The following is a 27414-nucleotide window of genomic DNA, read 5'->3' on the forward strand; positions in this document are numbered from 1 at the left end:
ATCCACACCATAATATAGGTAAAGTGTGGGGCAGGTGGGCATGGTTTTTGAGGAACAGCTCGCATGCCATATGACCTGAATATGACCTGTGGGCCAGAAACCCCTCTCCACCCTAATGCCTATGTTTGAAACACAGAGACATGAAGGCAGCAGTGGGGTTCCTCTGATTAGCCCTTCCTGAATTTGCCAGGGACTGAACCCAGGATCTTTTGCACGCTAAGCATATGCTCTACCATAAAGGGAAGAAAAGTATCTCCGCTATTAGAAGACACAGAGCCATGACAATGATATGCAGTGATATTTAGGTCAGACCGATGGTTTATGCATCAGCCACCATTTCAAAATGAAATTTTAATTTACCTTTGCCCAATTCAGGAAGAAGGCAGAACCCATAACAGCACGGATCCACTCAAGTATTCTGTTAAATTTGGAGTACATTATTTATCTTTTCATTTTGACAGAAGCATCAGATCTCTGTGCTGTAGTACCATGCAATTAACCCCAGAATGGATCTGAGGTCCTGGTGATCAAGAACAGCAGCAGAACACATGCTCAGCGAAAGGACTTTGCATGCTGTTCCAGGTTCAGTCTCTGGCAGCTCTTGCTGATAAGGTTCTGGAAGTAGGTAATCGTAAGAGCTTCTACCAGACAGAGTAGATGACACTATGCCAGACAAATAGTCTGACCCTTATAAAATATGAAAAATTGAATTCTGAGGTTGCGTTGAAACTTGCCCATTGTTCCTTTGGCTCTCTTATGAATCAGCGAGGCCACAGAATGTAGGTGTCATCAGGCAGAAAATAATTTATTGCTCATGAGGACAATCTTACATCAAGAGAACTGAAGAACAGAGAGGGTGATTAACAACCGCAATGTGCCTCTCGTACAGAGCATCACATCATGTGGCTCTGGGCTTACGATGGAACTCAAAACAATCCATAGGCAGGTAGACTTCCCTTGTGCAAAGCTTGCGCCTTTTTTTGCCTTGGTGCTTGAATCACACGTGCAGATGTATATACATAGACTTCAGGTCCCTTTCTACTTGTGTTGTGCACAAGAGTAGAGCACAAAGAAAATGCATGAACCTAAATCTTATTCCCCCTCCTCACGACAAGCTGGGGTTAAGTGTGGACCACAAACTATAAGCCCACTCTGCTTCTTCTGGTTTTGGCCGTGTTCAGAAAGTGGTGGTGGGGGATGAGTGTTCAGACCCCTGGGCTCTCACTTGTGGGGTGCCTCAGGGTTCTGTCCTCTCCCCCATGCTTTTCAACATCTACATGCGGCCGCTGGGAGAGATCATCAGGAGGTTTGGGCTGGGTGTTCATCAGTATGCGGATGATACCCAGCTCTACCTCTCTTTTAAATCAGAACCAGTGAAGGCGGTGAAGGTCCTGTGTGAGTGCCTGGAGGCGGTTGGAGGATGGATGGTGGCTAACAGATTGAGGTTGAATCCTGACAAGACAGAAGTACTGTTCTTGGGGGACAGAAGGCGGGCAGGTGTGGAGGATTCCCTGGTCCTGAATGGGGTAACTGTGCCCCTGAAGGACCAGGTGCGCAGCCTGGGAGTCATTTTGGACTCACAGCTGTCCATGGAGGCACAGGTCAAATCTGTGTCCAGGGCAGCTGTTTACCAGCTCCATCTGGTACGTAGGCTGAGACCCTATCTGCCTGCGGACTGTCTCGCCAGAGTGGTGCATGCTCTGGTTATCTCCCGCTTGGACTACTGCAATGCACTCTACGTGGGGCTACCTTTGAAGGTGACTCGGAAACTACAACTAATCCAGAATGCAGCAGCTAGACTGGTGACTGGGAGCGGCCGCCGAGACCATATAACACCGGTCTTGAAAGACCTGCATTGGCTCCCAGTACGTTTCCGAGCACAATTCAAAGTGTTGGTGCTGACCTTTAAAGCCCTAAACGGCCTCGGTCCAGTATACCTGAAGGAGCGTCTCCACCCCCATCATTCTGCCCGGACGCTGAGGTCCAGCGCCGAGGGCCTTCTGGTGGTTCCCTCATTGCGAGAAGCAAAGCTACAGGGAACCAGGCAGAGGGCCTTCTCGGTAGTGGCGCCCGCCCTGTGGAACACCCTTCCAGCAGATGTCAAGGCGATAAACAACTACCTGACATTCAGGAGACATCTTAAGGCAGCCCTGTTCAGGGAAGTTTTTAACGTGTGATATTTTATTGTATTTTTGGTTTTTATGGAAGCCGCCCAGAGTGGCTGGGGAGGCCCAGCCAGATGGGCGGGGTATAAATAATAAATTATTATTATTATTATTATTATTATTATTATTATTATTATTATTATTATTTGGCGTAGTTAGATAAATGTCTAAATGCTCTTTGGACAATGTACCTAAAGGCTGAGTGATTTCACACATCTGGCGTGACCACCTGAGGGAAAGAACAGGCAGTGGGTCATATGGAACCAGGAAAGGCTGTGACTAGACTCTTCAAAAAAACCAATAATGCATTTTTACTCCCAGTTCTCATTTCACACTGGCAGAATGTGCACAGAGAAGTGTATAACAAGACAAAGCCATGCCTTCTCCAGCTATCCACACATCCTATGTCTCATACAAAGACTCCTTCAAAACAATGAGACCTGACTTTCTCTGCAGTAGTTTGCTCAAGAAGTATTAATTCATTACAAAGGTCAACTACTCTAGTTTTAAAGAACCAGCTGAGTCAATAGTCCTCATTTTCTTTACTTATTGCTACAGTTTTCTCACTCTCAAAAGTCTCTTAATCAAATCACACATCATGCCTGCAAAGAGGGAACAGGGCACACACAGCAGACCCATGCAGTCAACCAAAACATTTCATTGCTTTTTGGGTGTAGAGGCACCCACCCACCCCAGTTTTAATCATAAAGGTAGCCCATAAATATTTTAAAATAAAGAAATAAGATTAATTACTTATTATTTCATATGCCAAAATGCAAAAATGGCAATTTATAAGTAAAAAAGCCCAATTGCACATTAAAAGATAAATGTCCATAATTAATAGCTCCTCATTTGCACAACAGTGATTGCTATGGTCTCTACATAACAAAATTGTTAAAACAAAGCCTTAATATATGACTCTTCCATCAAATGAGCTGGCAGGCATTTATCTCCTCAATGATGATGAGGCAGTTTTATTATTGGCAGCTGATTACAATGTGGTTGGTGGGAAAGATAGATCTGGGCTCTCTCACACTAGAAAGTGATGGTTACAATATAGCTAAGATTGGGGAGTCTCACTGAACCACAACTCACATCACCCCTAGCCATGGGCCATGTTTGCTGGGCATGATGGGATTTGTAGTTCAGCAATACCTGAAGGGCTCCGCACCCCTGAGCTAAGAGGATGAAAACTTTGCCTTGGGTAATGTGGGCCATTGTGACATTGTTACAAAGGTAACTCAAAATTATAAAACGAGGTGTCAGGCGTGAGGAATTCACTTCCTCCCCCAATGGCACCAAGAAGCAGGGAGGAAAAAGAAAGTTCTTACTTATGATTTTATTCAGTCATCGCGGTGAAAGAAAAAGAACCCAGCCATTCCCCGATGACAACGTGTTATGACACCTGACAACGTGTTATGGAATTAAAATTAGCCACAACTTTATTAAATTCTCAGATGTAGGAAGACCTTGGCTTAGGCATTGGGCATTTATCCCTCCCAGTTCCCAGCCGGAGATCTGGGGAACACCAGGGTTATCCAAAGTGTGTGGGGATTGGGCTGACTCTGAAGAACGTCTGTTCAAGCAGAGAGCCCACCCCCCATTTTGTAGGGGAGAGCACTGACAACCCATTGGCGTATGGCCAGTGCCTCCCCTCAAAACAACCCCTTTAACGAGTAACCCTGGGATCGCCGCCGCGGGGGGGGGGGGCATGGGTCACCACTTCATGCCCCCCCCCCAATTGAGGGAAGATAGACTACAGGATTCCGCCCAAGGTCTACAAACCACCAAAGTTGTGACGTTCTGCTACGGGGAAGGCGAAACCTGCCAATGCAGGGGAATTCCTTCCCGGTTCCTCAACAGCGACCATCTAGGACCGCAGCAGCGCCTGCATAGCTGTAAAGAAGAAGGTTAACTGCAAAAGAAGGCATAAACTGAGGGAGGGCAGGGTGGGGGGAGTTCAGGAGCTGACTGAGGACCAACAGGTAAGTTACACCCTCTATTGTGCGTGTGGGCAGTCCTAACTCTACTTGGCCAACTCCCTTGGCAATGCCCCCCCCCCGCCAGGATTGGCTAATTGATGAGGCTAGGTAGGAACCTATAGGTATCCCGCTCGGGGGGCAATGAAGCCAGCTACCTTGCTGGGGGTCTAGTAGTCTCGGGGGGGGGGGGCTGTATTATTTAACCACTTTGCCTCATCAGTTAAAAAAATCAACAACCCTTCTCTCATTACACCAATTTAGGTAAATACTTCATGCCTTGGGTGAAGTCTGGCTCATATAAGCTCACGCCACAGAACATTTGTTCATCTTTGAAGGTGCCACAAGACTTGGAAACGGCTCTCCTTTTCTTTCAGTTGGTGGATTCACGCAAGCGTTTCATAACTTACCATAAGGTGAAACACATTTTTCAATACTTTTGTCACATGGCCTCACGGTTGACTAATATCACTAATCCTATATAACAGATGTCTTATTAATATAACAATATCCATTTATCCACATTTCCTTTACTTGTCAGATGTGCGGAGCAGGGAGCCACAGCATAAATTTTGGTTATGGAGACAATTAATAAAAAGCATTTCAACTTGTCAGTTTTAAATGCCTGGTGTTTTTTTTAATAAAAAAGCACACCACCAATACATGCATGTCCTAGGACATTCCATCGGCCACATTTAGATCCTGTGACAGCTGTACAAGTTTATATCCCAGCAGTGGTGTAGCGTGGGGGGTGCAGGGGGGGCCGGCCGCACCGGGCGCAACATCTGGGGGTTAGGGTTAGGGGGCGCAAATCCATGGGTTAGGGGGCGCAAATCCATGGGTTAGGGGGCGCAAATCCATGGGTTAGGGGGCGCAAATTACTTGCCTTGCCCCGGGTGCTGACAACCCACGCTACGCCACTGTATCCCAGTTCCCTTGTGAAAGTTGTAGCGCTTTGCCTGGGTGCCTATAACTACTGACAGAATTAAGGGAATCTATTTGCAGGCTGCATAAGAAGGACAGAGAGCAGAAACAATGAACTGAAAGTCTGTGAATTCAAACAATGCACTGCACTGGAGCTCAACAGATAATAAATGGCAGGTAAAATCTCCATTCATGCACAGTGCAATTGGAAATATAACTCGGCTGATGCTGGGCTCAGGTAGATTTACACCCTAATCCTAACCTTGTTTGTGTCACATTAAGAGCTAAAACAGGTGAGCAGGAGCCCCTTATTGTTTCATGGCAGCGGAAAAATCAAATACAAAACAAACGAGTCAGAGATAGGGTTCTAGATTAGCATGCTCCCCAGAGTGCTATTTTGGGGGAAGGGGGAGGATGAAAATGTTTGTGCACTTCTTTTCATCATGCGGGGCTCAACAAGAACTCATCCGCTACAGCTCTAAGGCTTTAGTCCTAAGGACAGTTACTTATGAGTAAGCTCCTCTGAAATCAATGAGATTTACTGTGCATTCCTAACCACGGCCACTCAAAATCAAGTCCTATTGAATTCCTTGTGGCTTACTGCCTGCTGATATCAGCGGGATGCACTTTCAAGTCTACATAGGGAGAATAATCGTTAAAGAAATTGGAGTTCTTGTTGGAAATGCACTGAAAAGGATTAAATGATATAGACTTCCAACAGATTCATAGTCCTCAAAAAAACCAAGGTATGGAACCAAATATTATGATATGTGTTAACACACTTTAGAATGCATATAATTTATTATATTTATGATTTATGTTATTGAAGCACCTTGTTCTACCTTGACGTATTTTTTGATATTACCAGCTGAAGAAGGCGTTTACTCCGAAACAGGGCCCTGTCCTGGTCACCACTACTGAGTCGTACATCTGCTTCATACTCCGGATACTCCGTTTTGGCCCTATTTGATCCTTTATTCTTCATCCTGATTTTACATAATATGGACTCTTTTTGACTGCCATTGAGACTTGTATAAAACAATTGTTGCGCACTGGTATTTCACATACCTTTGTACCATATCACCGCATATTTGAAACTACATTATTTCTGGACTTAAACGTTGTATCCAAATTTACTATTGCCTTAAAACCAGCGTACTTACATGTTGTGTTTAAATTTACTACTACCTTCAAACTGTTATTCTTAGCAGAATATACACGTTTTTCATCTCAACTCTTAAGTAGGAATTATTCCTTGAATTGAAACTTGTGGCCAGAGTTCTTGGTATATCCTTTTCAGTACATAGGGAGAATTGCAGCTTTAGCATTCTGTTGTTTTTTTAAAAAAAAACAAATGAAGAAAAAGCCTAGTTGCTTGAAAGGTGGAATCAAACATCTCAGTACAATCCAGACAGAATTAACAACCACAGCAATCAGAACAACCATTGCCTCCCGTGGAGCACTTCTGAGTGTTCAAAATGCATCACGGACATGAGTTTGCTGTGATCCTTACACAACAGCTACATAGGTTAGTGAGCATAACTCCCATGTATGTACTGGGGAATGAGGCTGTGTGTCTGAGTTCATGAGTTCGTGGAGGAGGTGAAATTTGAACTGCTGCCTTCCCGATTCTGAGCTCAGCCTCTTAGCTGCAGCACTACATCCCTCCTCATTTTATGCATTTTTCATTTTTATTGATTGATTGATGAGGAAATACATGGAAGCTCACAAAACAGCTAACAGAACCAAGAATGAGAAACAGGCCTGCAAGAATTCACTGAGTAATTAATTACAGAGCATTTAGTCAATGCTGAAGCGGAACAAACCATTGGCAGCCTTTTCAACTGGATGCATTATTTATTTCTAAAATCATTTAGAGGCTGCCTCTAGGGGACGTAACCCACCCAAGGCAACTCGCAGTATCATAGAAGTAGAGTGACTACAAATAATTAAAAACAAAAAACACTAATCAATCAATCTGACGTTTTGTTTGGTTGCCACTTTTCCAAAGTTAAAACCATGCTCAGGAGGCTTACAACATATAAGAGATTGCATAATTACAAACATAAAAAGTAGTCATAAACAATAAAATCATCAAAAAGTGCACAACCAAATTGAACAATTGCCACGTAAACTAATGAAAGTGATAAAGTGAACAGGTAGCACACTAACATAACAATTAACATTGTAAAATAGCTCTTTGCGGGTGGGAACTTATTTAAGAAATGGCAATCCAAGAAAAGGGGTGTGTGTGCAAAGACTGGTTTGAAATGGGTGGGTGGTGAGGAGGCAGATTCTGGTTATTTGTTATTATCTATATAGTTCATCTGAACGGGGTTGGAGGTAGAGGGACTATTTAGCTACGTATCTAGGCTCTTGGCTCTTGATAGATGTATCTTGAAGCAACAACAAAGTTTATTGATCAGACCACACAGACACACACACACAATATCGGCAAAACAAAAAATGGTGCCTAAGAATAAAAATATACAAAGTGCATTGCTGTACTAGGGTGATTGTGAACATTCCCTCACAAAACCAATAGTATATCCATTGACATGTATGATCGTCAGAGGTTTTTGCTTCCCTATAGCCTGTTTGACAAACAAGACTAAGGTAACAGCTCCAACTGGCAGGCCTTAAATTGAGAATGCAAGGTATATTACTGCTATAGCGAGAACATTTACTCAGGCTGAGCATGCATAAACATGGATGTCATTCCTATAGTAATGTCTCTGACTGAAACCACACTTTCAAAACAAGTGTAACATTTGATGAAAAATATATGTGATTTGTATACAGTATTTTTACACCAATGTAAATATCGCTCACGAATTCTGCTCCAAGCAATTAGGAGGAGATTTTCAATATCCTAGGAAACAGCAGATCCTATTCAATCCATCCAAATCTTTCCCTAGGAAATCATTCAGCGATGCTTTTTTTCTGTTGGGAATTATGGCTAGAATTTATATGTACACACCCTTTGATTGATAGTTTATAATAAAATGCAAACTATTCTGGCAAACATTCTGATATGTTTGGATAAAAACTGTAAATGGAAAGGACAGTCTTTGTAACTGCATATATTTTCTAAGCTTCCTTGCTGTGTCTGTAGGGATGTCAGTTGATGTTTACCCCTAAGCTGGTAGGCTCTCTCTGAAAGTTCATGAAATAAAAATACATTAAATCAAATCTAATGCTGCTTTCCGAACATTATATCCTTTTCCATTTTCTTATTGGGAGAGTATGAATGATACAACACAACTAATCACACTCATGTAAGAATCATGGTGGTCTTGTGCCCATCACACTTGGCTCTGGAATTAGAATGGCATCTTAGAGAGCCAGTAGGTCTGGCTGTCTTGGTCTTCACAACTAGCTTTCCTTCTCCACAGACGCATTCTGACCAGAATGCAGGTCTCCTGAGTAATAATGGTCTTTATTACTCTTCATGACCACGTTGGCTGTCATAGTATGTATCACTTTCCCCAAAGGCTTCGTCAATGAAGCAATTCAATGAAGCTGGGAGCTTAGGAGCTGTAGACCTTTCAAGGCTCATGGCCTTGTCTTCCTCTCCTTCCAAGCAGCTTCACCTACAACTAGCTGGGTCCTTCAGCAGCGGCACTGAAGCTCCTGTCTAGCTCACCATCTGTGGTTCTGCAACCTTCGGGGAAAGAGTGGGTTCCAAGAGCCGATAAAGAATCAACGCAGCTGGTGTGGGGACCTTCAGTCCCCAGACAGCAGCCACAGAGACCTGAAGGAAGACTATACAAAGTTTCCCCACTCCCATGCTCACAGAGGACTTCTTTGGGCTAATTGTACAGAGTGTTTCTTACCTCTGACTGATGGCCAACTCGGATAAAGGCACAGACGGGATCAAAAGCTCCTGTCCCACAGGCCAGCAGGTGTGTTCGGTTGAATCGGTGCAGGGCACGGATGTAATTTGCGCACTCTTCCTGAGAGGAGAGATAAGAACTGCAATTAAGTAGGCCTCATTTAAAAGCAATCCTTCTGTCTCTTGAGGTGACATCATGAAGACTGCACTTTGAACAAATTTCCTCTATCCATCTGGCATATGGATGTGCTTTCCAACTCTAAATGGAAGTTCATCTTCCACAGAGGAGAAAGGTGAAATAAGTGAGAGTTGTCAGGCCTCTGGAGCCTCAGACTCAGGGAATCCGGTAGAGGAGCCTGTGAGAGGAGGGGGGCGGCCAAATTGGGAGATGATGGAGGCAGGGAAGAACATCTGGCGCATCAGAAGCAGAGTCTGATGGATGTGAGAGAAGAAGTAATAGCAAGGAATCTCATTCCTTTCAACAAGCCAAGCAGAAAAGGGGCCTAGGCCTTCTTTCCGTATTCTAATGCTTCTTGGAAACCCTGAGAAAAAAGGTGACAACACATGACTATACTCAGTCCTACTCAAAAGCATGTCCCTTTGGGGCTTACTTCTAGAAGATAATTGTGTATAAGATCACAGCCTAAAACCCCCAAACATCAGTCCAAACTTTGAGGCCTAGCAACTCTTAAGTGGGACATGGTGCCGCTGCAAAAATCCCCCTTTCTAACCTACTGTAAGGGGTCTCATTTCTCTTTGCAGAGGTGTTATGGCTGGCTAGGTATCTTCCTGGCCTTAGGTTTTGCAGTTCCAAGCAGAATCCAGAACCAAGTCCTGGTGGGAGAGTCCTCAAAGCTGAGGTATGTTTGGCTTGACAGCTCACAAGTTGTCCAGGCCTGCTATCAAAGGATGCAGTAGTGCTAAATCACTACTAAACAAGTGATTTAGAATAGCGTGAAAACATCTGCTAAATGTTCTATTGCTCAGGACTGAAGCAAGTTATAAGCAAGGTGTATCAAAATCAAAATGTTTTGAGTTATGCATTTTGAAAGAATTTTGAAGGGGATGTTTCCGGAATGATTTATTTTTCTGAAACAGATATGAGATAAAAAGCTTAGGAAGTCAAAAGGAGAAGTTATTTTAAATGGTAGAGAGAAAGTGACTTCAGTATTTAATATTTTTATAACCTATCCATGGTAACATCTTATGCTCTTGAAAACTATAACCTTAAAGATGGTTTCATGTGCAGCCTTCTGAACTGTGAAGTTCAGATGGGCCTCAGTGTCAAATTAAAATAACAGAAGAACTCTTTACATACACCTAGGAGACTCCCTCAGTCAGTGCTATAACCTTTAAGGAATATGCTGTTGCACCTGATCTGATCAGCTGTTATACCAGGTATCAAAGAGCTGTCCCAGGTGAGGTGCTGGCTGCTCATCTCTTTTACCCACCAGGGCTGCTAGAACAATGTGGCCTATGTTGCAGCTGGTCAGCTTATTTTATAACATGCTAATAACAGGAATACACCTGTGAGCCTCTCCTGCATCTAAGGTGGTCAATTCAGGGCTTAAGCCTCATTCCTATGATCTCGAAGGAAAGGAATGACATATAAGAGCCAGAATGAAGGCTGGGTCAAGCTCTCTCTCTCTCTCTCTCTCTCCCTCCCTCTCCCTCTCCCTCTCCCTCCCCCCTCCAACATTTCTCTGATGAAAATAAGGACATCCCATTCCATAATGATAATATTACTATTTATACCCCACACATCTTACTGGGTTGCCCAGTAGCTTCCAACATACATAAAAACATAATTAAACATTTTTAAAAACCCTTCCCTATTCAGGATTGCTTTCAGGGGTCAGGTAACTCCATACCCTCCAACATTTCTCCAATGAAGATAGGGACGTCCTTCAGAAATGCGGGACATTCAGAGATCAAATCAGGAACAGGAACGGCTTCTCTAAATCAGGGACATCCCTGGAAAATAGGGGCACTTGGAGGGTCTGCAACTGGGGGCGCTCATGTTCATGAGCGGATGCTAAAGGAGGCAAACATCTTCAACCCTGTTTGAGTGCCATGTAAGATGGGAGCCCTGTGTATGTGGGAGAGAGGGGTCTTGCATAAAGAGGGGTTCCCGGCTCTGATACTCCCCTTCCTTCAGTAAATAGGAATATTCCAGTTAATACATACAGCATATCTTCCTTTGATTGTGCATTCCTCCACCTGCAGGGATGTAGTAGGCCAATGAATCTGTAATAAAATGAGTTATTTAATAACCTGGATAAAGGATCTGTAATTCTCATCTTTCCTTGTATGGAGCAAGCACAACAACAACAACAACAACAACAACAACAACAACAACAACAACAAATCTTTATTATAGTCATAGACCAGCATAAGGAGGGAGGGGTAGAATCATTTAAAATCTTTTTTTTAAAATGTTTTTTTTAATGGTTTTTTTTAAAAGAACAAACTAAAAGGAATTAAAACAGAATACATACATAAAATTCCATAAGAATCCAAAAGAGGCTAAGAAAGTCTAAAAGAAGGGTTAGGAATATCAGACAAGGGTGAAAGAGCTCAAAAGGCTAGTATATATAAGACCACAGCTATCAGTCTACAGAGCACTCCAGTACGAGTGCTCATCACATCCACCCTGTGGCACAGGTTATCATCTGACAAATATTGAATGCTGCTGTGCAGAATCTGGCAACGTTGTATGCTGTAGCAGGATTGGTATCTGGAACCAGCAGGGAGGTATAGAATTGTCCTGTGAGCCCCGGGAACTTATGGAGTGATGGTAAAATGAGGCTATAATTCTCAGTTTATACTAATCCAACCTTTTGCTCATCTTTCCTTGTATGGAGCAGCCTCTGTTCTTGACTGAACAGAATGAAAGCGAAAATTTATCAGAAGAAACTGAGGTTATGTGAGAGGCAGTACGAATTCAGACATTTACAGAAGTTCATGGATACTTGAGGCAGAAAAGATTTTGGATGGGTTGGCCTACTCAATAGGCAAAATGAGGCTTTAAAAAATTATTAAGATTTTTCAAAAAGCAATAAAAAACAAACTAATCTAAGCCCAAAAATAATAAAAAAAGCAAAAAAGGAGGAGGAGACAGGACAGGTCTTCTCTCACAAGTATATCTCAACTTTTGTCCCAAACAGAAAAAGGTGAGTCCTATCAGCAGGTAACAAAGAGATACGAAACAGAGAAATATAAGAAGAAAAAAGAAATAGGAATAGCTGGAAAGAAATAAAAATACACAGAACTTCCAGCTATCTGTCTTTCAGTTGTATATATGTACAGGATTTCTTCAAAATATTTAAAATGTTCACTCCAAAATAATATCCAGTTGTTCTTCCTTCTGTTGTTTCTCCTATCTTCAATTTTTGAGGGGGAGGGCATTACGTTATCTTGCCAGCTGGTATTTTTTATTGTTTTTATGATATGTAAGCCTCCTCAAAAATGGTTTTTGATGGGGTGGGAATCAATATATCATGTAAATAAACACATAAACAGATAAATAATTTAGCCTCCATACAATTGTCCAATAAGTCAATTCATTCCGCAAGTGGCAGTATGATCCAGGGCATTCCCAATGAACAGCCAAAATCCAAACCATTATCCATTTCCGGCTGAGTTTTAAACAGTTTATGTTTGAAAAGCAGGATGAAGTTCAAGAACGTGGAAACTTGCAACTTCTCACCAGCAGATTATGGAGCCAACTAAAGGGTATTACCGTGGATAAATCCATCTTTCACCCGAAGAAAGTAACTTGGCCAACATCCTTTTTGCACATATGCACAGACAGCACATGAGTGGATTTATAGCCTTTGCACAATGCATTCCCTCTCCTTGATTGCAAGTGTTTAATTGCTGAATATTTTCCACACAGATAATGTAAGCTATGTTTGCACAGTACATAAAGCCAAAAACTAATTGATTGTAAATGGTGGCCTTTAGCCCTCCATGTGTGATTTTCCTAGGTATTATATACTGTTGGAGAATTCCTCATGATGACTACATCCTTAACTTGGTATTGGGTGCTTGCCAAGATGACAACCTTTTGGCAAACTGGCAACCCCTATCGCTCAGTGATTACTCCAGAGCATTTGAGCTGGAATGATATTATACTAGCACACATTTTGTTGGCCTTTGTGTGTGACTTTTTTTGTTCAAACAGAGTTATTCAATAACTGTCATGACCATGAGTCAGCGTCTGAAGCTTTTTGCAAATTTCAACACGAGCAATTTTTCTTTATCCATCACATTTATTTCACCTTTGAAATACACAAAGCATGCAAGGAATTTATGCTGGAGGGGGGAAGCTGAAACGATAGCAGGAAGTAGCTTTGAAACATGTCTTCTGTTAGACCAGGCATAGGCAACCTCGGCCCTCCAGATGTTTTGGGACTACAACTCCCATGATCCCTAGCTAACAGGACCAGTGGTCAGGGGTGAGGGGAATTGCAGTCCCAAAACATCTGGAGGCCCGAGGTTGCCTATGCCTATGTTAGACCATGCACTGGAGATCAGTACTAGAAATGAGTGACCTAAAATTATCCCACTTATTTTTTTTAAGGTGTACACTACTGACAGAGGTGTGGTGGCTATCGAGCGTATTGCATAGTCATCTATGTTTATTCAGTGCCATAAATCACTGGCTCTTGGGGAATAGCTCCATTCCCCTGGGGCCTGGAGTAGCTATGAATTGCAGAGAATTTGGTGGACAAGGCCTTTTGTGGTTGGGACAGCTGTGCCTTGCTCCCAGGGGGACATTTCCACTGCTGTCATAGAGAATGGGGTTCTTGGATAAGGATAATCCCCACAAGTTAGGGGATGAGCAGTTATCCTCTTGGGTCAAAGACAGACCTCTAGAGGTGGGAGCATTTTGGTAGTGGGCAATTTGGAAGTTAGGGACGTAGTTGGGTGTGTGATGGGCAGGCAGACCACATGGTCACTTACCTGCCTGGCACAAAGATTGTGGATGTATCTAGAAAGTATGATGAATAGTGTTGGGGAGGAGTGGCCATGGTGCATGTTGGCACCAATGACATGAGAAAATGTAGTCAGGCATGCTATGATTTAAGAGAGAACGTAATGAAGATGCAATATAGATGGTACCTGACCCCAGTCAGATTGGCCAAAATGTATAAAAACTGTAGTGATGTTTGCTGGAGATGCAATAATGGGGCAGGCACCTTCTTACACATATGGTGGGAGTGCAAAGAGATAGTAGGATTTTTGGTTAATATTGATAGCAAACTGAAAAATATGTTTAGATTTTCATTTGAAAAAAAGCCGGAATCCTGTCTTTTGGGAATCATGACAGAAGAAATTTTTAAAAACGGTCAGACCAATATTTATGTATGTGACCATGGTGGCAAGGATACTATTCACCAAAAAATGGAAAAGTAGCAGTGTCCCCACAAAAACAGACTGGTTATCTAAAATGAGGGAATACTTTCATATTGCTGAATTAACGGGAGAATTAGAGGAAACATGGTACAAAAAGTTAATAAGGAATGGACTATCTTTAAGAAATATCTTAAAATTTATGTGGAGAAAGTAGAACTCCTGACAGATATTGATTGAATCCAGAAAAAGAATAGAATGAAATTAGAGTAGAGTAGAGATGGAGGAAGAGATTAAAGAAATAACGAAATGCGTTTAAGCTAATAGGAAAAATAAACTAGTGCAATGAGAATGGTTGGAAGTCAAGTCACTACGTGGGTGTTCGTGTGAGGTAGGTTTATAGGAGTGTATAGTATAGTTTTGTGTAGGTACGTTTTATGTTAGGAGGGGAAGGTATTGTATTGTATTGTATTGTATTGTATTGTATTGTATTGTATTGTATTGTACTGTGTCTCAATAAATAGATCTCAATAAATAAATAATAATGATTAAAAAAAGAAATTGTAGTCAGGTTCCATGTCCTGCTCTTGAATATATTAGATAGTACAGTGCAAAAAGAAAATGTGGGGTAATTAATAAAATAATTGACTGAATCCCTAGATCCAAAGGGAGGGGCTAAACACACTCCCCAGCAAGAGAGCCCCCAGCAGAGTTTAAAATAACTGAATAATGCAGCACAGTGAAGCATGGGATTAGTAGGCTGATAGACCTTTTCAATATCCTGTTCTAGTCTGTTTTCAGCACTTCCCCTCTCTACCTCTCTTGCAAAGAACAGACCATGCCATTAGTAAGTTTACATGCTTTACTTACAAACTCCAAAGATCAGATTCATATGTTATTCCATGCAGCATCAAAAGCACAGGCAGAAATATTGGGATACAAAAGTCCTATCTTGTAGTAAGCAAGCTCAGGCACATCTTATCTCAATGAGCTCACATGGTGAGAGAGCACAAACAAAGGAGGAAACTTAACTTCCTTCCCGGGGAGGGGCGTGACCTAGCTGAGTCTAGGAATACAGTTCTATGGTCTTAACCCCTTCATGCATCAACTAGCCCTAAGTTTGGTAGTTACCGTATATTTGACTGCAATTTCCCACAAAAACCTACTGGGGATACAGTTTTTTCCAGTGTGTTATCTGGGACTCAGGTACACAGCTGCAAATAAAGCGTTTTAAATGTGTTGTAAAGTGCAATATACAAATGTGACACTAGATGGAGACAGTGAGGTATGCAAAAACTTTTTTTTAAAAAGCATTTTCACAGCGTTTTTTATATGTGTGTATATTCCACCCTAGTTTGGAGAAAATGATAAAATGGGCTATCTATATCCCATTTTAGATATATGTACTTAATATAACAAGGGATGCAGGTGGCGCTGTGGTCTAAACCACTGAGCCTCATGGGCTTGCCGATCGGAAGGTTGGCGGTTTGAATCCCTGCGACGGGGTGAGCTCCCGTTGCTCGGTTCCTGCTCCTGCCAACCTAGGAGTTCAAAAGCACGTCAAAGTGCAAGTAGATAAATAGGTACCACTCCAGTGGGAAGGTAAACTGCGTTTCCGTGCGCTGCTCTGGTTCGCCAGAAGTGGCTTAGTCATGCTGGCCACATGACCCGGAAGCTGTACGCCGGCTCCCTCGGCCAATAAAGCGAGATGAGCGCCTCAACCCCAGATTCGGTCACGACTGGACCTAATGGTCAGGAGTCCCTTTACCTTTACCATTACTTAATATAACATATAAATGTAACCAAGTTGAGCATAAAAAATAAGCAGCTATGCAAACGAGACATATACAATAGTACAAAATCCTGCCTAGCATCTTTGTAGCCTCACAAGAAGCCCTAATCTTATTTGAAAGGAATGCTTGGCGTATTGTAGGTAGCTGATTGAGTGGTGAAGTGAATGGAATCTCTTCCAACCCAGCTTAAATGAGCTCCTTGGAGGATAGAGAGGGGAAAATATGGGGATTCATAGTAGAACTTTTTTGTACATGTGTTTTTTTTAACACACACACGGACCCGGACACACAAACAAGCAACTCACGAATCTACTTAATTTATTTTAAATGTGTTTCTTGAACCAAGTGACCTTTGGGGACCCGAAGAAATCACCATAAAGTAAAGAGCCCAGAGAGAGTGACCACCTTACATTCTTTGCCAATTAAGTGATTTTCAAGTTATGGCCTCATAAAAATCCAAGTGCATTTTACATCCACCCAAGTTTTTATTGCTTCATCCTTGGAGATTCCTAAACCATTCGTTCTTGCTGAAATTTCTAAGATATCATTCAATTGTTTAATGAGAGAGCGAACACATCTGTGATGAACATGTTTCCTTTCTGTTGTTGAAAAATATTTGTTAATCAGACTCATCCATCAGGTTGAAGCCAAGCCGGCTAAATAAAACCTCGGTTCATAGCTACTCTTGGAGAGCACAGCACAGCAATCTGACCGAATCCAATACAATCCCTTTTCATGGGACTGAAGATAAAAAGAGATTTATTAAGACTGTGCACCATTACAGTAATTAAAGTATTTCTGTTAGTTCTGCTGACTTTAGTCTTTAGAGGGGGAAAGTAGACAGGATTATTTACATTATTATTCCTCACTATATCAGATTGTAATTGTGGGTTACATCCAAAACTATGTCTACTCAGAGTAGACACACTGGAATTAATGACCATTATTTACTTGGCTCCATTAATTTCAGTAGGTCTACTCTGTGTGCAATTTAGTTGGAGACAACCCATTGCTTCCACTCTTCTGCCTTTAATAATAAGAAAAACTCCTCCAAGATAGCTAACAAATCATGGCAGAAACATTACAATGAATAAGCTGGGCCCCACCCAAAATTGACTATTTTCCTGGAAAATAGTCACAGAAATGCCATTCAACTTTTCTGCTGAAGACTGGGACTGAACATTTTAGGAGGACTCCAACTCAGCCCTAATTTTTTAATCTTAGTACTTCTTTCTTTCTGTAATTGGGAATGAAAGAGAAAATATAAAAAATGGCATTTCCTTCCAATAACAAGTGATGTTATTTGTTAATGAAACTGCAAGTTGTTTGACACACGAAAAGGCAGCTGTGGTGAATTTGCTGCAAACTGAAAAGCCGCTATTTGGATGGGTTTAATCAAGATTTCAGTTAAGAGGTAGATGACCAATCAACTACACGTTCATTAATCGGAACACAACCCCTAGTTGGAATCTGACAGCATTAAGGTAGAATTATTTTTTGTTTAGTCGTTTAGTCTTGTCTGACTCTTTGTGACCCCATGGACCAGAGCACGCCAGGCACTCCTGTCTTCCACTGCCTCCTGCAGTTTGGTCAAACTCATGCTGGTAGCTTCGAGAACACTGTCCAACCATCTCGTCCTCTGCCGTCCCCTTCTCCTTGGGCCCTCCATCTTTCCCAGCATCAGGGTCTTTTCCAGGGAGTCTTCTCTTCTCATGAGGTGGCCAAAGTATTGGAGTCTCAGCTTTAGGATCTGTCCTTCCAGTGAGCACTCAGGGCTGATTTCCCTAAGAATGGATAGGTTGGATCTTCTTGCAGTCCATGGGACTCTCAAGAGTCTCCTCCAGCACCAGAATTCAAAAGCATCAATTCTTCAGCGATCAGCCTTCTTTATTATGTAGAATTATTATTAAATGTAGAATTATTACATGCAAACATTTCATGTATATATACTGTAAACTGCTCTGTGATTATCCTATGCTATAGGTCTCAGGTCTGTTGAGGAGCCTGTCCAACACATTGCTCATTCATAATATGACCTTTTTTCTTTCTTTTGCACGTTGGATAACTTGGGATAGAAATTTAAAAAGAGACAAACAAGGAATGCAACACCTCTGCCCCACCCTATCAACTGCTACTGGTCTGCTTGCTTCCACTGTGGTTCATGTGTGCATTTGTAAATTAAACATTTTTTAAGATACTGTAAGACTCCAGTTGTCTCTCATCCAAAGGAAACTAAAACTTGCAATGCTGCTTCTCAACAGCATAATAATATAGACTTAGCAGGCAGCTCTGCGCCGCCATCCGGAGCGGGGTGGGACTTAGCGCTCTGCTCCTGATGGCCGCGCAGAGCTGTGCTGAGCCGGGGACTGCAGGCAGCTCTGCGCAACCCTCGGAGCCGGTCTCCCGAGGGTTGCGGATAGCTTCCTGAAGCCTGGAGAGCGAGAGGGGTTGGTGCGCACCGATGCCTCTCGCTCTCCAGGCTTCAGCGAAAGCCTGCATTCGCCCCATAGGACGCACCCAGATTTCCCCTTCATTTTTGGAGGGGAAAAATAGGGCAAAAAATACGGTATTTTCCTCTACACATCTCCCCCCTTTCGCATTTTTTTTGCATAGTGTTTCACAAATACTTATTATTTATTTGGCTGTCTTGCACTGAAGCCTCCAGGCAACGAGCTATGCAGGAAGTGAAGCAATAGTTATGAATCTAAAGAATCTGTTCAAATGGAATAAATATTCCTCCTGCAAACAGACATTGAATATTCGATGTGTCATTTCATAGGATGCAGACTTGGTCTTAATAGCTGAAAAACACATTACTTTCTAAATGCCTTTGCATCCTCTTGCAATCCAGGACCCGTATGCTATCAGTGGACATAATCAGATGGAAATAATAGCTTGCCTTACAGTAAATCTTCCCTATTCTTGTCTGGAGGATTTCTGATGGTACTTCTTATAGAGATTGCTTTCCTATTGAGATAAACGTACATGGACACCTCTTGAGTGTTTGCAGCACCTGCTTATCACCCTGAAATTATATACCATGGTAATCAGATAAAGCTGCTTCTTTAGATGTGCTGTAGATGCTTTGAATTGATGCAGATGAAAGTGGCCAGGCTTTAAAAAAAGAGTATAGCATCTAGATCAAGGGAAGTAATAGTGCCACTGTATTCTGCTCTGGTCAGACCTCACCTGGAGTACTGTGTCCAGTTCTGGGCACCACAGTTCAAGAAGGACACTGACAAACTGGAACGTGTCCAGAGGAGGGCAACCAAAATGGCCAAAGGCCTGGAAACGATGCCTTATGAGGAACGGCTAAGGGAGCTGGGCATGTTTAGCCTGGAGAAGAGGAGGTTAAGGGGTGATATGTGTTGGGATTCGCAGGATACTGGATAAGTCTGCAGGCTTCAACAGGATGATGCAATACTCTGCTGGGTCAGAGTGACTCAGCAGGAGTGTGATTAGTGTAATTGGCTATCACCTGTTTTAAAAAGGAAAGCCTGTTTAACAGGTGGTGTGGTGGTTGTGCTGTAGTGTGGTGGTGCTGTGGTGGAGAGTATTCATTTGTAAGTACTCTGTATGGACTGTTTCTTTTGTAAATACCTGTACATAGCTCACATTAAAAAGGACTGCACTGAAAAACCTGGAACTCTTAGTGCTTTGCTGAAAACGCCGCATGGAATATGCGACAGGGTTATGGGCCCAGCACGCTTCCGCTGCGCAAGAGTACAGGTGGCAGTTATCTAGCCGTGGGTGCTGGAGGTGAGCTGCAGGGATGGAGCAGTCCAGAACTGGTGTGTTGCTGGAGAAGCTAACAGCCACAAACTACAGCATCTGGTCGGTCCGCATGCAACACTTCCTCAAGCGTGAGGGCCTGTGGAAAGTGGTGGAAGATCCACCGCAGCCCCCTGAGGAGGATGAAAAGGATGAGAAAGCTTTGGCTACGATCATCCTTGGAGTGGACGACAGCCAGCTAGTCTACGTAGCTGATAAGGTGACGGCAAGTGAGGCGTGGAATGCGCTCAAGGCTGTCCATGTGCGAGAGACGGCTGGCTCACTGACAACACTGACCAGGAGACTGTACCGGTGTCGGAAGAAACCGGGGGACTCCCTGGTAAACCACCTAAAATTCCTAACAGGCTGTTTCCAGGAGCTAGCCTTAAGAGGGAGGCCTGTGGGGGAAGAGGACAAAGTCTTTATAGTCCTGAGTTCCCTTGACGACAGCTATGATATGCTGGTCAACTCCCTCGAGTCTGTAGAGACTGATAAGCTGACTCTGGAATACGTGACCGGACGGTTGTATGCAGAGGAGGACAGGCGTGCAGAGCGAAAGATGACCTCAGCCCAGCTGTTGGAGCATCCCAGAGGGAACAACAGCCGGGAAGAGCAGAGGTGTCGGGAGCCGGAGAAACAGCCAGGAGGAGCTGCTGCAGACCAGCCGGTGGTCAACAAAGTAAAAAGGTGTTTTTGCTGCAAGTCCAGTGGACATCTGCTGCGGGACTGCCCAAGAAAGCAACAAAAACAGCAGAAGCACAGGAGGCAGCAGAGAGAGTCTACCGCTTGGGTGTCTGCAGATGGTCAAGAAAATGAGGAGCTGTGGGTTCTGGACAGTGGAGCTTCTCAAACCTTTTGTAAAAGAAAAGGATTGCTAACTGATGCTAGGGCTTCAAACAAAAAACATGTAAGTCTTGCTACGGGCCAGAAAGCTAATGTGGTTTGTGAGGGGGAGGTTGTGTTCCCACAGCTGGGACACACATTCAGGAATGTGTTGTGTGTGCCTAATTTGCAAAACAATCTCCTGAGCATTCCTGATTTGGCAAAAGCAGGCTTTGAAGTAAATTTTATGGGAGACCAGTGCCAGATAAAGCAAAATGGGGCAGTGTTGGCAAATGCTAGCCTTAGAACTAATATGTATGTACTGCAGTGTGAATCTAAGGTTGCGAATGTGCAAAATGTCCCGACCCATGATATGTGTATTCATCTCCTGCACAGGCGTTTGGCTCATGCTAGCTATAAGGTGCTAAACAAAACATTGGAGTTGTGTGGGGGGATGAAAAACATAAAAAGTTGTGATAATTACTTAGACTGCAATATCTGCAAGGAGGTTAAAATGGCCAAAGGCCTGGAAACGATGCCTTATGAGGAACGGCTAAGGGAGCTGGGCATGTTTAGCCTGGAGAAGAGGAGGTTAAGGGGTGATATGTGTTGGGATTCGCAGGATACTGGATAAGTCTGCAGGCTTCAACAGGATGATGCAATACTCTGCTGGGTCAGAGTGACTCAGCAGGAGTGTGATTAGTGTAATTGGCTATCACCTGTTTTAAAAAGGAAAGCCTGTTTAACAGGTGGTGTGGTGGTTGTGCTGTAGTGTGGTGGTGCTGTGGTGGAGAGTATTCATTTGTAAGTACTCTGTATGGACTGTTTCTTTTGTAAATACCTGTACATAGCTCACATTAAAAAGGACTGCACTGAAAAACCTGGAACTCTTAGTGCTTTGCTGAAAACGCCGCGTGGAATACGCGACAATATGATAGCCATGTTCAAATATATAAAAGGATAGAGGAGGGAGAAAGGTTGTTTTCTGCTGCTCCAGAGAAGCGGACACGGAGCAATGGATCCAAACTACAAGAAAGAAGATTGCACCTAAACATTAGGAAGAACTTCCTGACAGTCAGAGCTGTTCGACAGTGGAATTTGCTGCCAAGGAGTGTGGTGGAGTCTCCTACTTTGGAGGTCTTTAAGCAGAGGCTTGACAACCATATGTCAGGAGTGCTCTGATGGTGTTTCCTGCTTGGCAGGGGGTTGGACTCGATGGCCCTTGTGGTCTCTTCCAACTCTATGATTCTATGATTCTATAATTCACAAAATAGGTGGATTCCCCACTGCTGGCATGTAAGTGGTGTAACATTTGTCGTTTCCCAAGCTGAGCTAAAAGTCACAGGCAAGAGATGGCAGTAGAGCTTCTGAAGTCTCCAACAAGCTGGAAGGATGCCCATCCAATTTTCAAGCGGTGGTAGAAAGGTGAAAGATGTCAAATGAAACCAAAACCTCAGATCTAACATCTCTGAGGTTTCACGTCAAATGGCATGTAGCTTTTGTTATTTTTGTTACATCTCTACCAATCTCTACCTCCAACACAAAGCAATCCTTCCTTCCTTAAGCTTGCACAAACATTTGTGGCTTAAAACGCAGACAGGTCATTCTTTCTCTTAGTTTGGATTGAAGCTGGCTTGGGGCGGAAATGTATCAAAACACGGCAGGATAGATACAGGATAGATACGGATAGTGGCCGACATCATACATACACTGCTTTCTAAATCAGCAGTGGGGGCCACGGATGCAGAGCGAATGGGAGCATGTACACAACTGAACTTAGTGGCAACTTTATCTACTAAGAGACAGAGCAACGGAGAGGCAAGAGACTGCACAAATGAAGCCACGATAAACTGTGCACTCAGAGTAAATGCAAGAAGTGAATGCCAAAAAAAGAGAAAAATTGTGTACAGTCCCTTTCAATTACCCCAGTTATGTGTTACATTCAAGGTAAGATCTCAGCACATGAGGAAATTAATAATAATAATAATAATAATAATAATAATAATAATAATAATAATATTTTTATTTATACCCCACCCTTCCCCGTTCAAAAACCGGGCTCAGGGCGGCTAACAACAAATTTAAAACACTTTAAAACACTCAATTATAAAAGCAGCATAAAATACGGTATAAAAACATGAATAACAATAACATTCAAAAATCAAAAAACCAGTTAGATAATTCCCATGGCTAGCTGGCTGAATTGGTCCTACTTGGGCCAGCAAGGAGGCCAGGGGAGAATTAGCTGTGGGATCTCAGAGCAGGTGATCTTCATAAAAAGGAAGGGGGAGGGAAGAGAAGGGAAATAAAAGATCAGGCTGAATTCCAATTAAAGGCCAGGCAAAATAGCTCTGTCTTACAGGCCCGGTGGAAGGAGGTTAAATCCTGCAGGGCCCTAGTTTCATGGGGCAGAGCATTCCACCAGGTCGGAGCCATCACTGAAAAGGCCCTGGCCCTGGTGGAGGATAGTCTGACTTCCTTAGGGCCTGGGACCTCTAAACTATGGTTATTCATGGACCTTAAGGTCCTCTGCAGGGCAGACCTGGAGAGGCGGTCCCGTAAATATGAGGGCCCTAAGCCACAAAGGGCTTTAAAGGTCAATTAACCAGCATAAGGCCTCATTGAAGTGGACATTTTGGAACGAGCTTGCTCAAATGGTGCTCTCAGAGTATTGTGCTCCTTGTATTCCATTTGGTAAGCCAGCCTCCTTCCCGCTCCACAAAAGAAAGAAAGAGAGAGAGAGAGAGAGAGAGAGAGAGAGAGAGAGAGAGAGAGAGAACCCCACATTATAAAGAATGTCTTGCTATTACTGTAGCATATATAGTTTACTGTACCTCTCTGTAATTTTCACTGACTCGGTCTAAGCTGAGAGAATATACCAGGTTCTTTCCTCCTACAAAGAGCCGGTCTTGATACTCATCCAGAAGCATTACATGAAGGCCAAGGTATCCAGATGGACTATGGAAGACTGATGTTCTGTTCAAATCCCAGAGCTCTGAAACACAACCAAAGTGTACATTATAAGTGCTGAAAAGCCTTACACTCATATTCCCTTGGGAAATTAGGAAAATGGATCCGGGACAGTTAGATCTTCCCAAGCTTTTAACTTTATGGAATACCTGGGGTTTCGTTTTTGAATTCCCTGAACCTTAAAGGAAGGCTGAGTGGAGAGCTTTCCAATTCAATATTGCTTCTCAACACATCACTCGTACACTCACACAATAAGGAGAGTCTTCCTTTTTAAAGAAATATATCTTTAGAAAAAATCAGAAAGGTTAGATTAAATCAATTGAAAGTCCTCTTTCATCCTTCTACTTGCCAGAGCTATACAGCTGTATTGTCCTGACATAAATCGTCTAATGCCTAACAAGCTTATACTGGGATAGCTAGATTTTGCACACAATTATATGCTGACACTTACTACAGGACTAAGAGTATAGATTTGTAGATTATATATCCTAAATTAAATTCTTCTCAAAAAACCCCAACACCCTGCAACCACCAAAGATGCCATAATAAAGGTATTACAAGATACTACAAGCCATGTCTATGTCTCCAAGAGGTGTAACCATTGCTGTGATATCTTTGGTGACTATTATTCAAAAATATGCATTCTAGTCTTATGGTTATGTCTTGAACCTGTCAACCCCATGTTGGCAAGGATGAAAAAGCAAGGCCATTTCTTTTGCAGCCTTGGAAAATGATCAAAACAATTTCTACTTCAGAACCATTGCCATAAAGAGCTGCAAGTTCTTGTGAACTTTAGACATGTAGACTGCTTCTGCTGTTTGATATTGTATTTTATGCATTCTACTTTCATTTTATATTTATTTTGTGTTCGCCTTTGGGCCAAAAGGTATATAAATATATGTGGTGACTAAAAATACACTACCACACCATCAGGTCTGATGTCTGATGGAGCAAAGGTTGGAGCTTAGAAGCACACAATTTCAAAGATAGAAAGAAAGATCTCAAGTGATGGGTGATGGTGTAGATAATGCCATTATATAGTTTGGTCACTATACCTGGGTTCTGTCATAGATGTCCTATTACCGTTCTTAGTTAAGAGAAACCCTTTCCTGTTTCCTAACTTGTGTGTTCTTGAAGCCTTCCGAGTCAATGACACTTGGCCCAGCTCAACCTAACATGAGATTGTTTTCCAGTCTACTCTTACCTCTCTAGCAAGCTTACACTTGTGCACTAGGGACAGGAGAACATTAGCTGAAGGCGAAAAAAGCTTACAGGAGAAAGGAGATGCTTCATCAGCCTGATCTTTAAGGTATGAATGTTCTGGAAATACTCAAGAGTTGTTTAAGGATTTTAGTTTCCTTCTGAATATCTTTGGGGAAAGAACTAAGATCTCAGGTGAGAAACCTTCTAGAAGGAAGGGGGAAAGCTAGTTTCCACAGGACCCATTTTGAGGCTTACCCCCTGTTCAAAAATTCAAACCAGTTGGCTTTTGTACTTTGGCTAAAAGAAAAATACTAGATAAAATAAAAAGGGGAATTACTGGATTCCTGGGTTCAGGTTTGTGGCAAGTTCTGTTGGGTGAGAGAGCCCCAGCAGAGACTTTTTAATCCTGTTCTCATGCGACCAGACACAATAGGCTGTGCATAAATATTTACAATATTCAGCATCCCTTATTACATTTTTTTATGGAATCTTAGTACATTTTGATGTTCATTTTTCAATAGCACCAATTCATCACAAGCAAAAAGGATGTCATGGCCAATGCTTTGCACTGAAAGTAAAACAGGTTCTCAACTGAAACACATGAGGGGGAAACAATATTTTCCTCCCAGTTTGATTCAATGTGTATACAGGTTACTCTTAGTCTCAAGTAAGTGTGAAAACTGACAACATATTTCATTTTAATAATGAGCACTCACACTTTACATTGTGGGTGCCCTTTGTGGGATCGCGCGTGGTGCTACAGTTCCCAGGGAGCTTACTGGCAAACAGGGACTGGCTTGCCTCTCAGTGTTAATTTTTGGAGGTTCCTGCCCAGCCTCAGTAATCAGGTTTCTTGCTGGGAGGTGGGGCCAGCCCCATTTATAAATAGGGGGTGGAGCCGATGATAGCCAGGCAGTCGGCTCTGGAGATTCACCCTCCCCACCCTCACTTTAATGTTGCTTGTTTGCAGGTTAACTTTTTCTTTCTGTTTAGCTGGCGCTTCTGCGGTTTTTGACTGGTTGCTGTTGAAGGACCGGGAAGAAATTTTCCTGCATTGGCAGGTTTTGTCTTCCCGGTAGCAATTTGTCACAACTTTGGCTGTTATGGCCTTGGGTGGAATCCTTTAGTCTTTAGTTCTTCCCTATATGGGGGGCGGGGCGTGAAGTGGTGACTCACCCCCCTGTGGCAGCGATTCCAGGGTCCCCCTCTTAAAGGGGTTATATATATGGGTGTCACTGCCCATACACTGAAAGGTCATCAGTGAACTACCCTGCGTGTGGGGATATGGGCTTGGCTGCCTGCTACACTTACTTCTCGCAGAGCACCCCCATATCCCATTTACCCTGATGAGCCCCAGTTCCCCCCGGCTGGGGGGCTGGGTGGGATACATGCCCAAGGCCTAAGCCAAGGTCTTCCTACATTCGGAAGTTTAATAAAGTTGTCTGTTGGGTCTCTGGACCGTAGTAAAGATTGATGATGGTGATGAATAAAGTTGTGGCCTGATTTTAATTCCATATAACGTTGTCAGAGTCTTTATTCCTTCCTTATGATCCCTGGGGGCTGGGGCTGTCGCCACCTGGTCATGCAGTGGGAAATTTTATAGAAAGGTGACTGAAGTTTGCACCAAAATGGGGGAAAAAATTCCCTTAGAATAGTGAATCATATGACCCCCGATAGTTTTTCAGTGGAAGGCACCTCAGTCATTATCTATTGTACACCTAGTTGATATTCCGGTCAGAGCTGTGAAGACATTTCTGACAGACAGACAGGTGAAAGATTTTACAGAGTATATCATTTGCGCAAGCAGACCTACTTCACACATTCTCTAACCTCTTGTGAAATCTTCCTCGATCTCAAGTAATTATATGGAGCATTCTTCAAGAAAGATGCCTACCAGATGTGGGGCACTGGTGAGCGGCATTTTGAACTCATCAATATGCAAGGGATCCCTTTCATGATTTCTTTATGGAGCAACGATCCACGTTACCATATGTCCCAAGCAATAATATCCCAGACTGTATAATGTAATAATCTACAAAGTTTGTGTAATGTGAGCAGACCATCTAACGGGCATCTCGTGTCTTCAACTATCAATTTAGTAAAGGGCTGTCAAATGGATTTCCTGCCATTCTTAAACCTGGGAATATTTGTCAGGATGTTGGCAGGCTACCAAGACATTTAATTTGTCTACGTTTCTTGGTACCTGCTGGAGAAGAGAATGCAAAAAACGCCTTTTTAAAAAATGATAGACGTAGTCAGGTGTGGGGGGAAGACAGAAAAACTTCTTGTTTGGAGGGGGAGCAAAATTAGATGACAATCTAACCCCCTGGCCAGTGGTGGCAAGGCCTGGTGGAGAACTGCTGTCTACGCAGCCCTGCTGCTCGTGCCCCCCAGGGGGGTGGAGCGGGATGTGTGTGTGGAAGGGACAGTACAATGTCTCTTTGTAGATCGTGCCACCTACGGGTGCTGTGGTGGTGGTGGTGGAAGACACAGTATAATGTCTCTTTGTAGATTTTACCAGAAAGTGGAAATGGACCAGATACCTCAAGCAATATCGTCCGCGGGCATGCAGAGTTGTTCAAAGTTGTGCTTTA

General features: G+C 42.9%; 1 protein-coding gene across 2 annotated transcripts in view; it reads right to left on the minus strand.

The window, feature by feature from the left end:
• Positions 1-27414, minus strand: part of SEMA3E (semaphorin 3E) — a 184724-nt gene that overhangs the window by 54619 nt on the left and 102691 nt on the right. For both annotated transcript variants that reach the window (XM_083503347.1, XM_083503346.1), the window contains exons 2-4: positions 23482-23642; positions 11091-11150; positions 8905-9024 (exon numbers count right to left, since the gene is read on the minus strand). In XM_083503347.1, coding sequence (XP_083359473.1) covers positions 8905-9024; positions 11091-11150; positions 23482-23642 — 341 coding nt within the window. The remainder of the gene's footprint in view (positions 1-8904; positions 9025-11090; positions 11151-23481; positions 23643-27414) is intronic.

Source organism: Podarcis liolepis, assembly GCF_965112155.1.
Source record: "Podarcis liolepis genome assembly, chromosome: 5".
Lineage (NCBI taxonomy): Eukaryota > Metazoa > Chordata > Lepidosauria > Squamata > Lacertidae > Podarcis > Podarcis liolepis.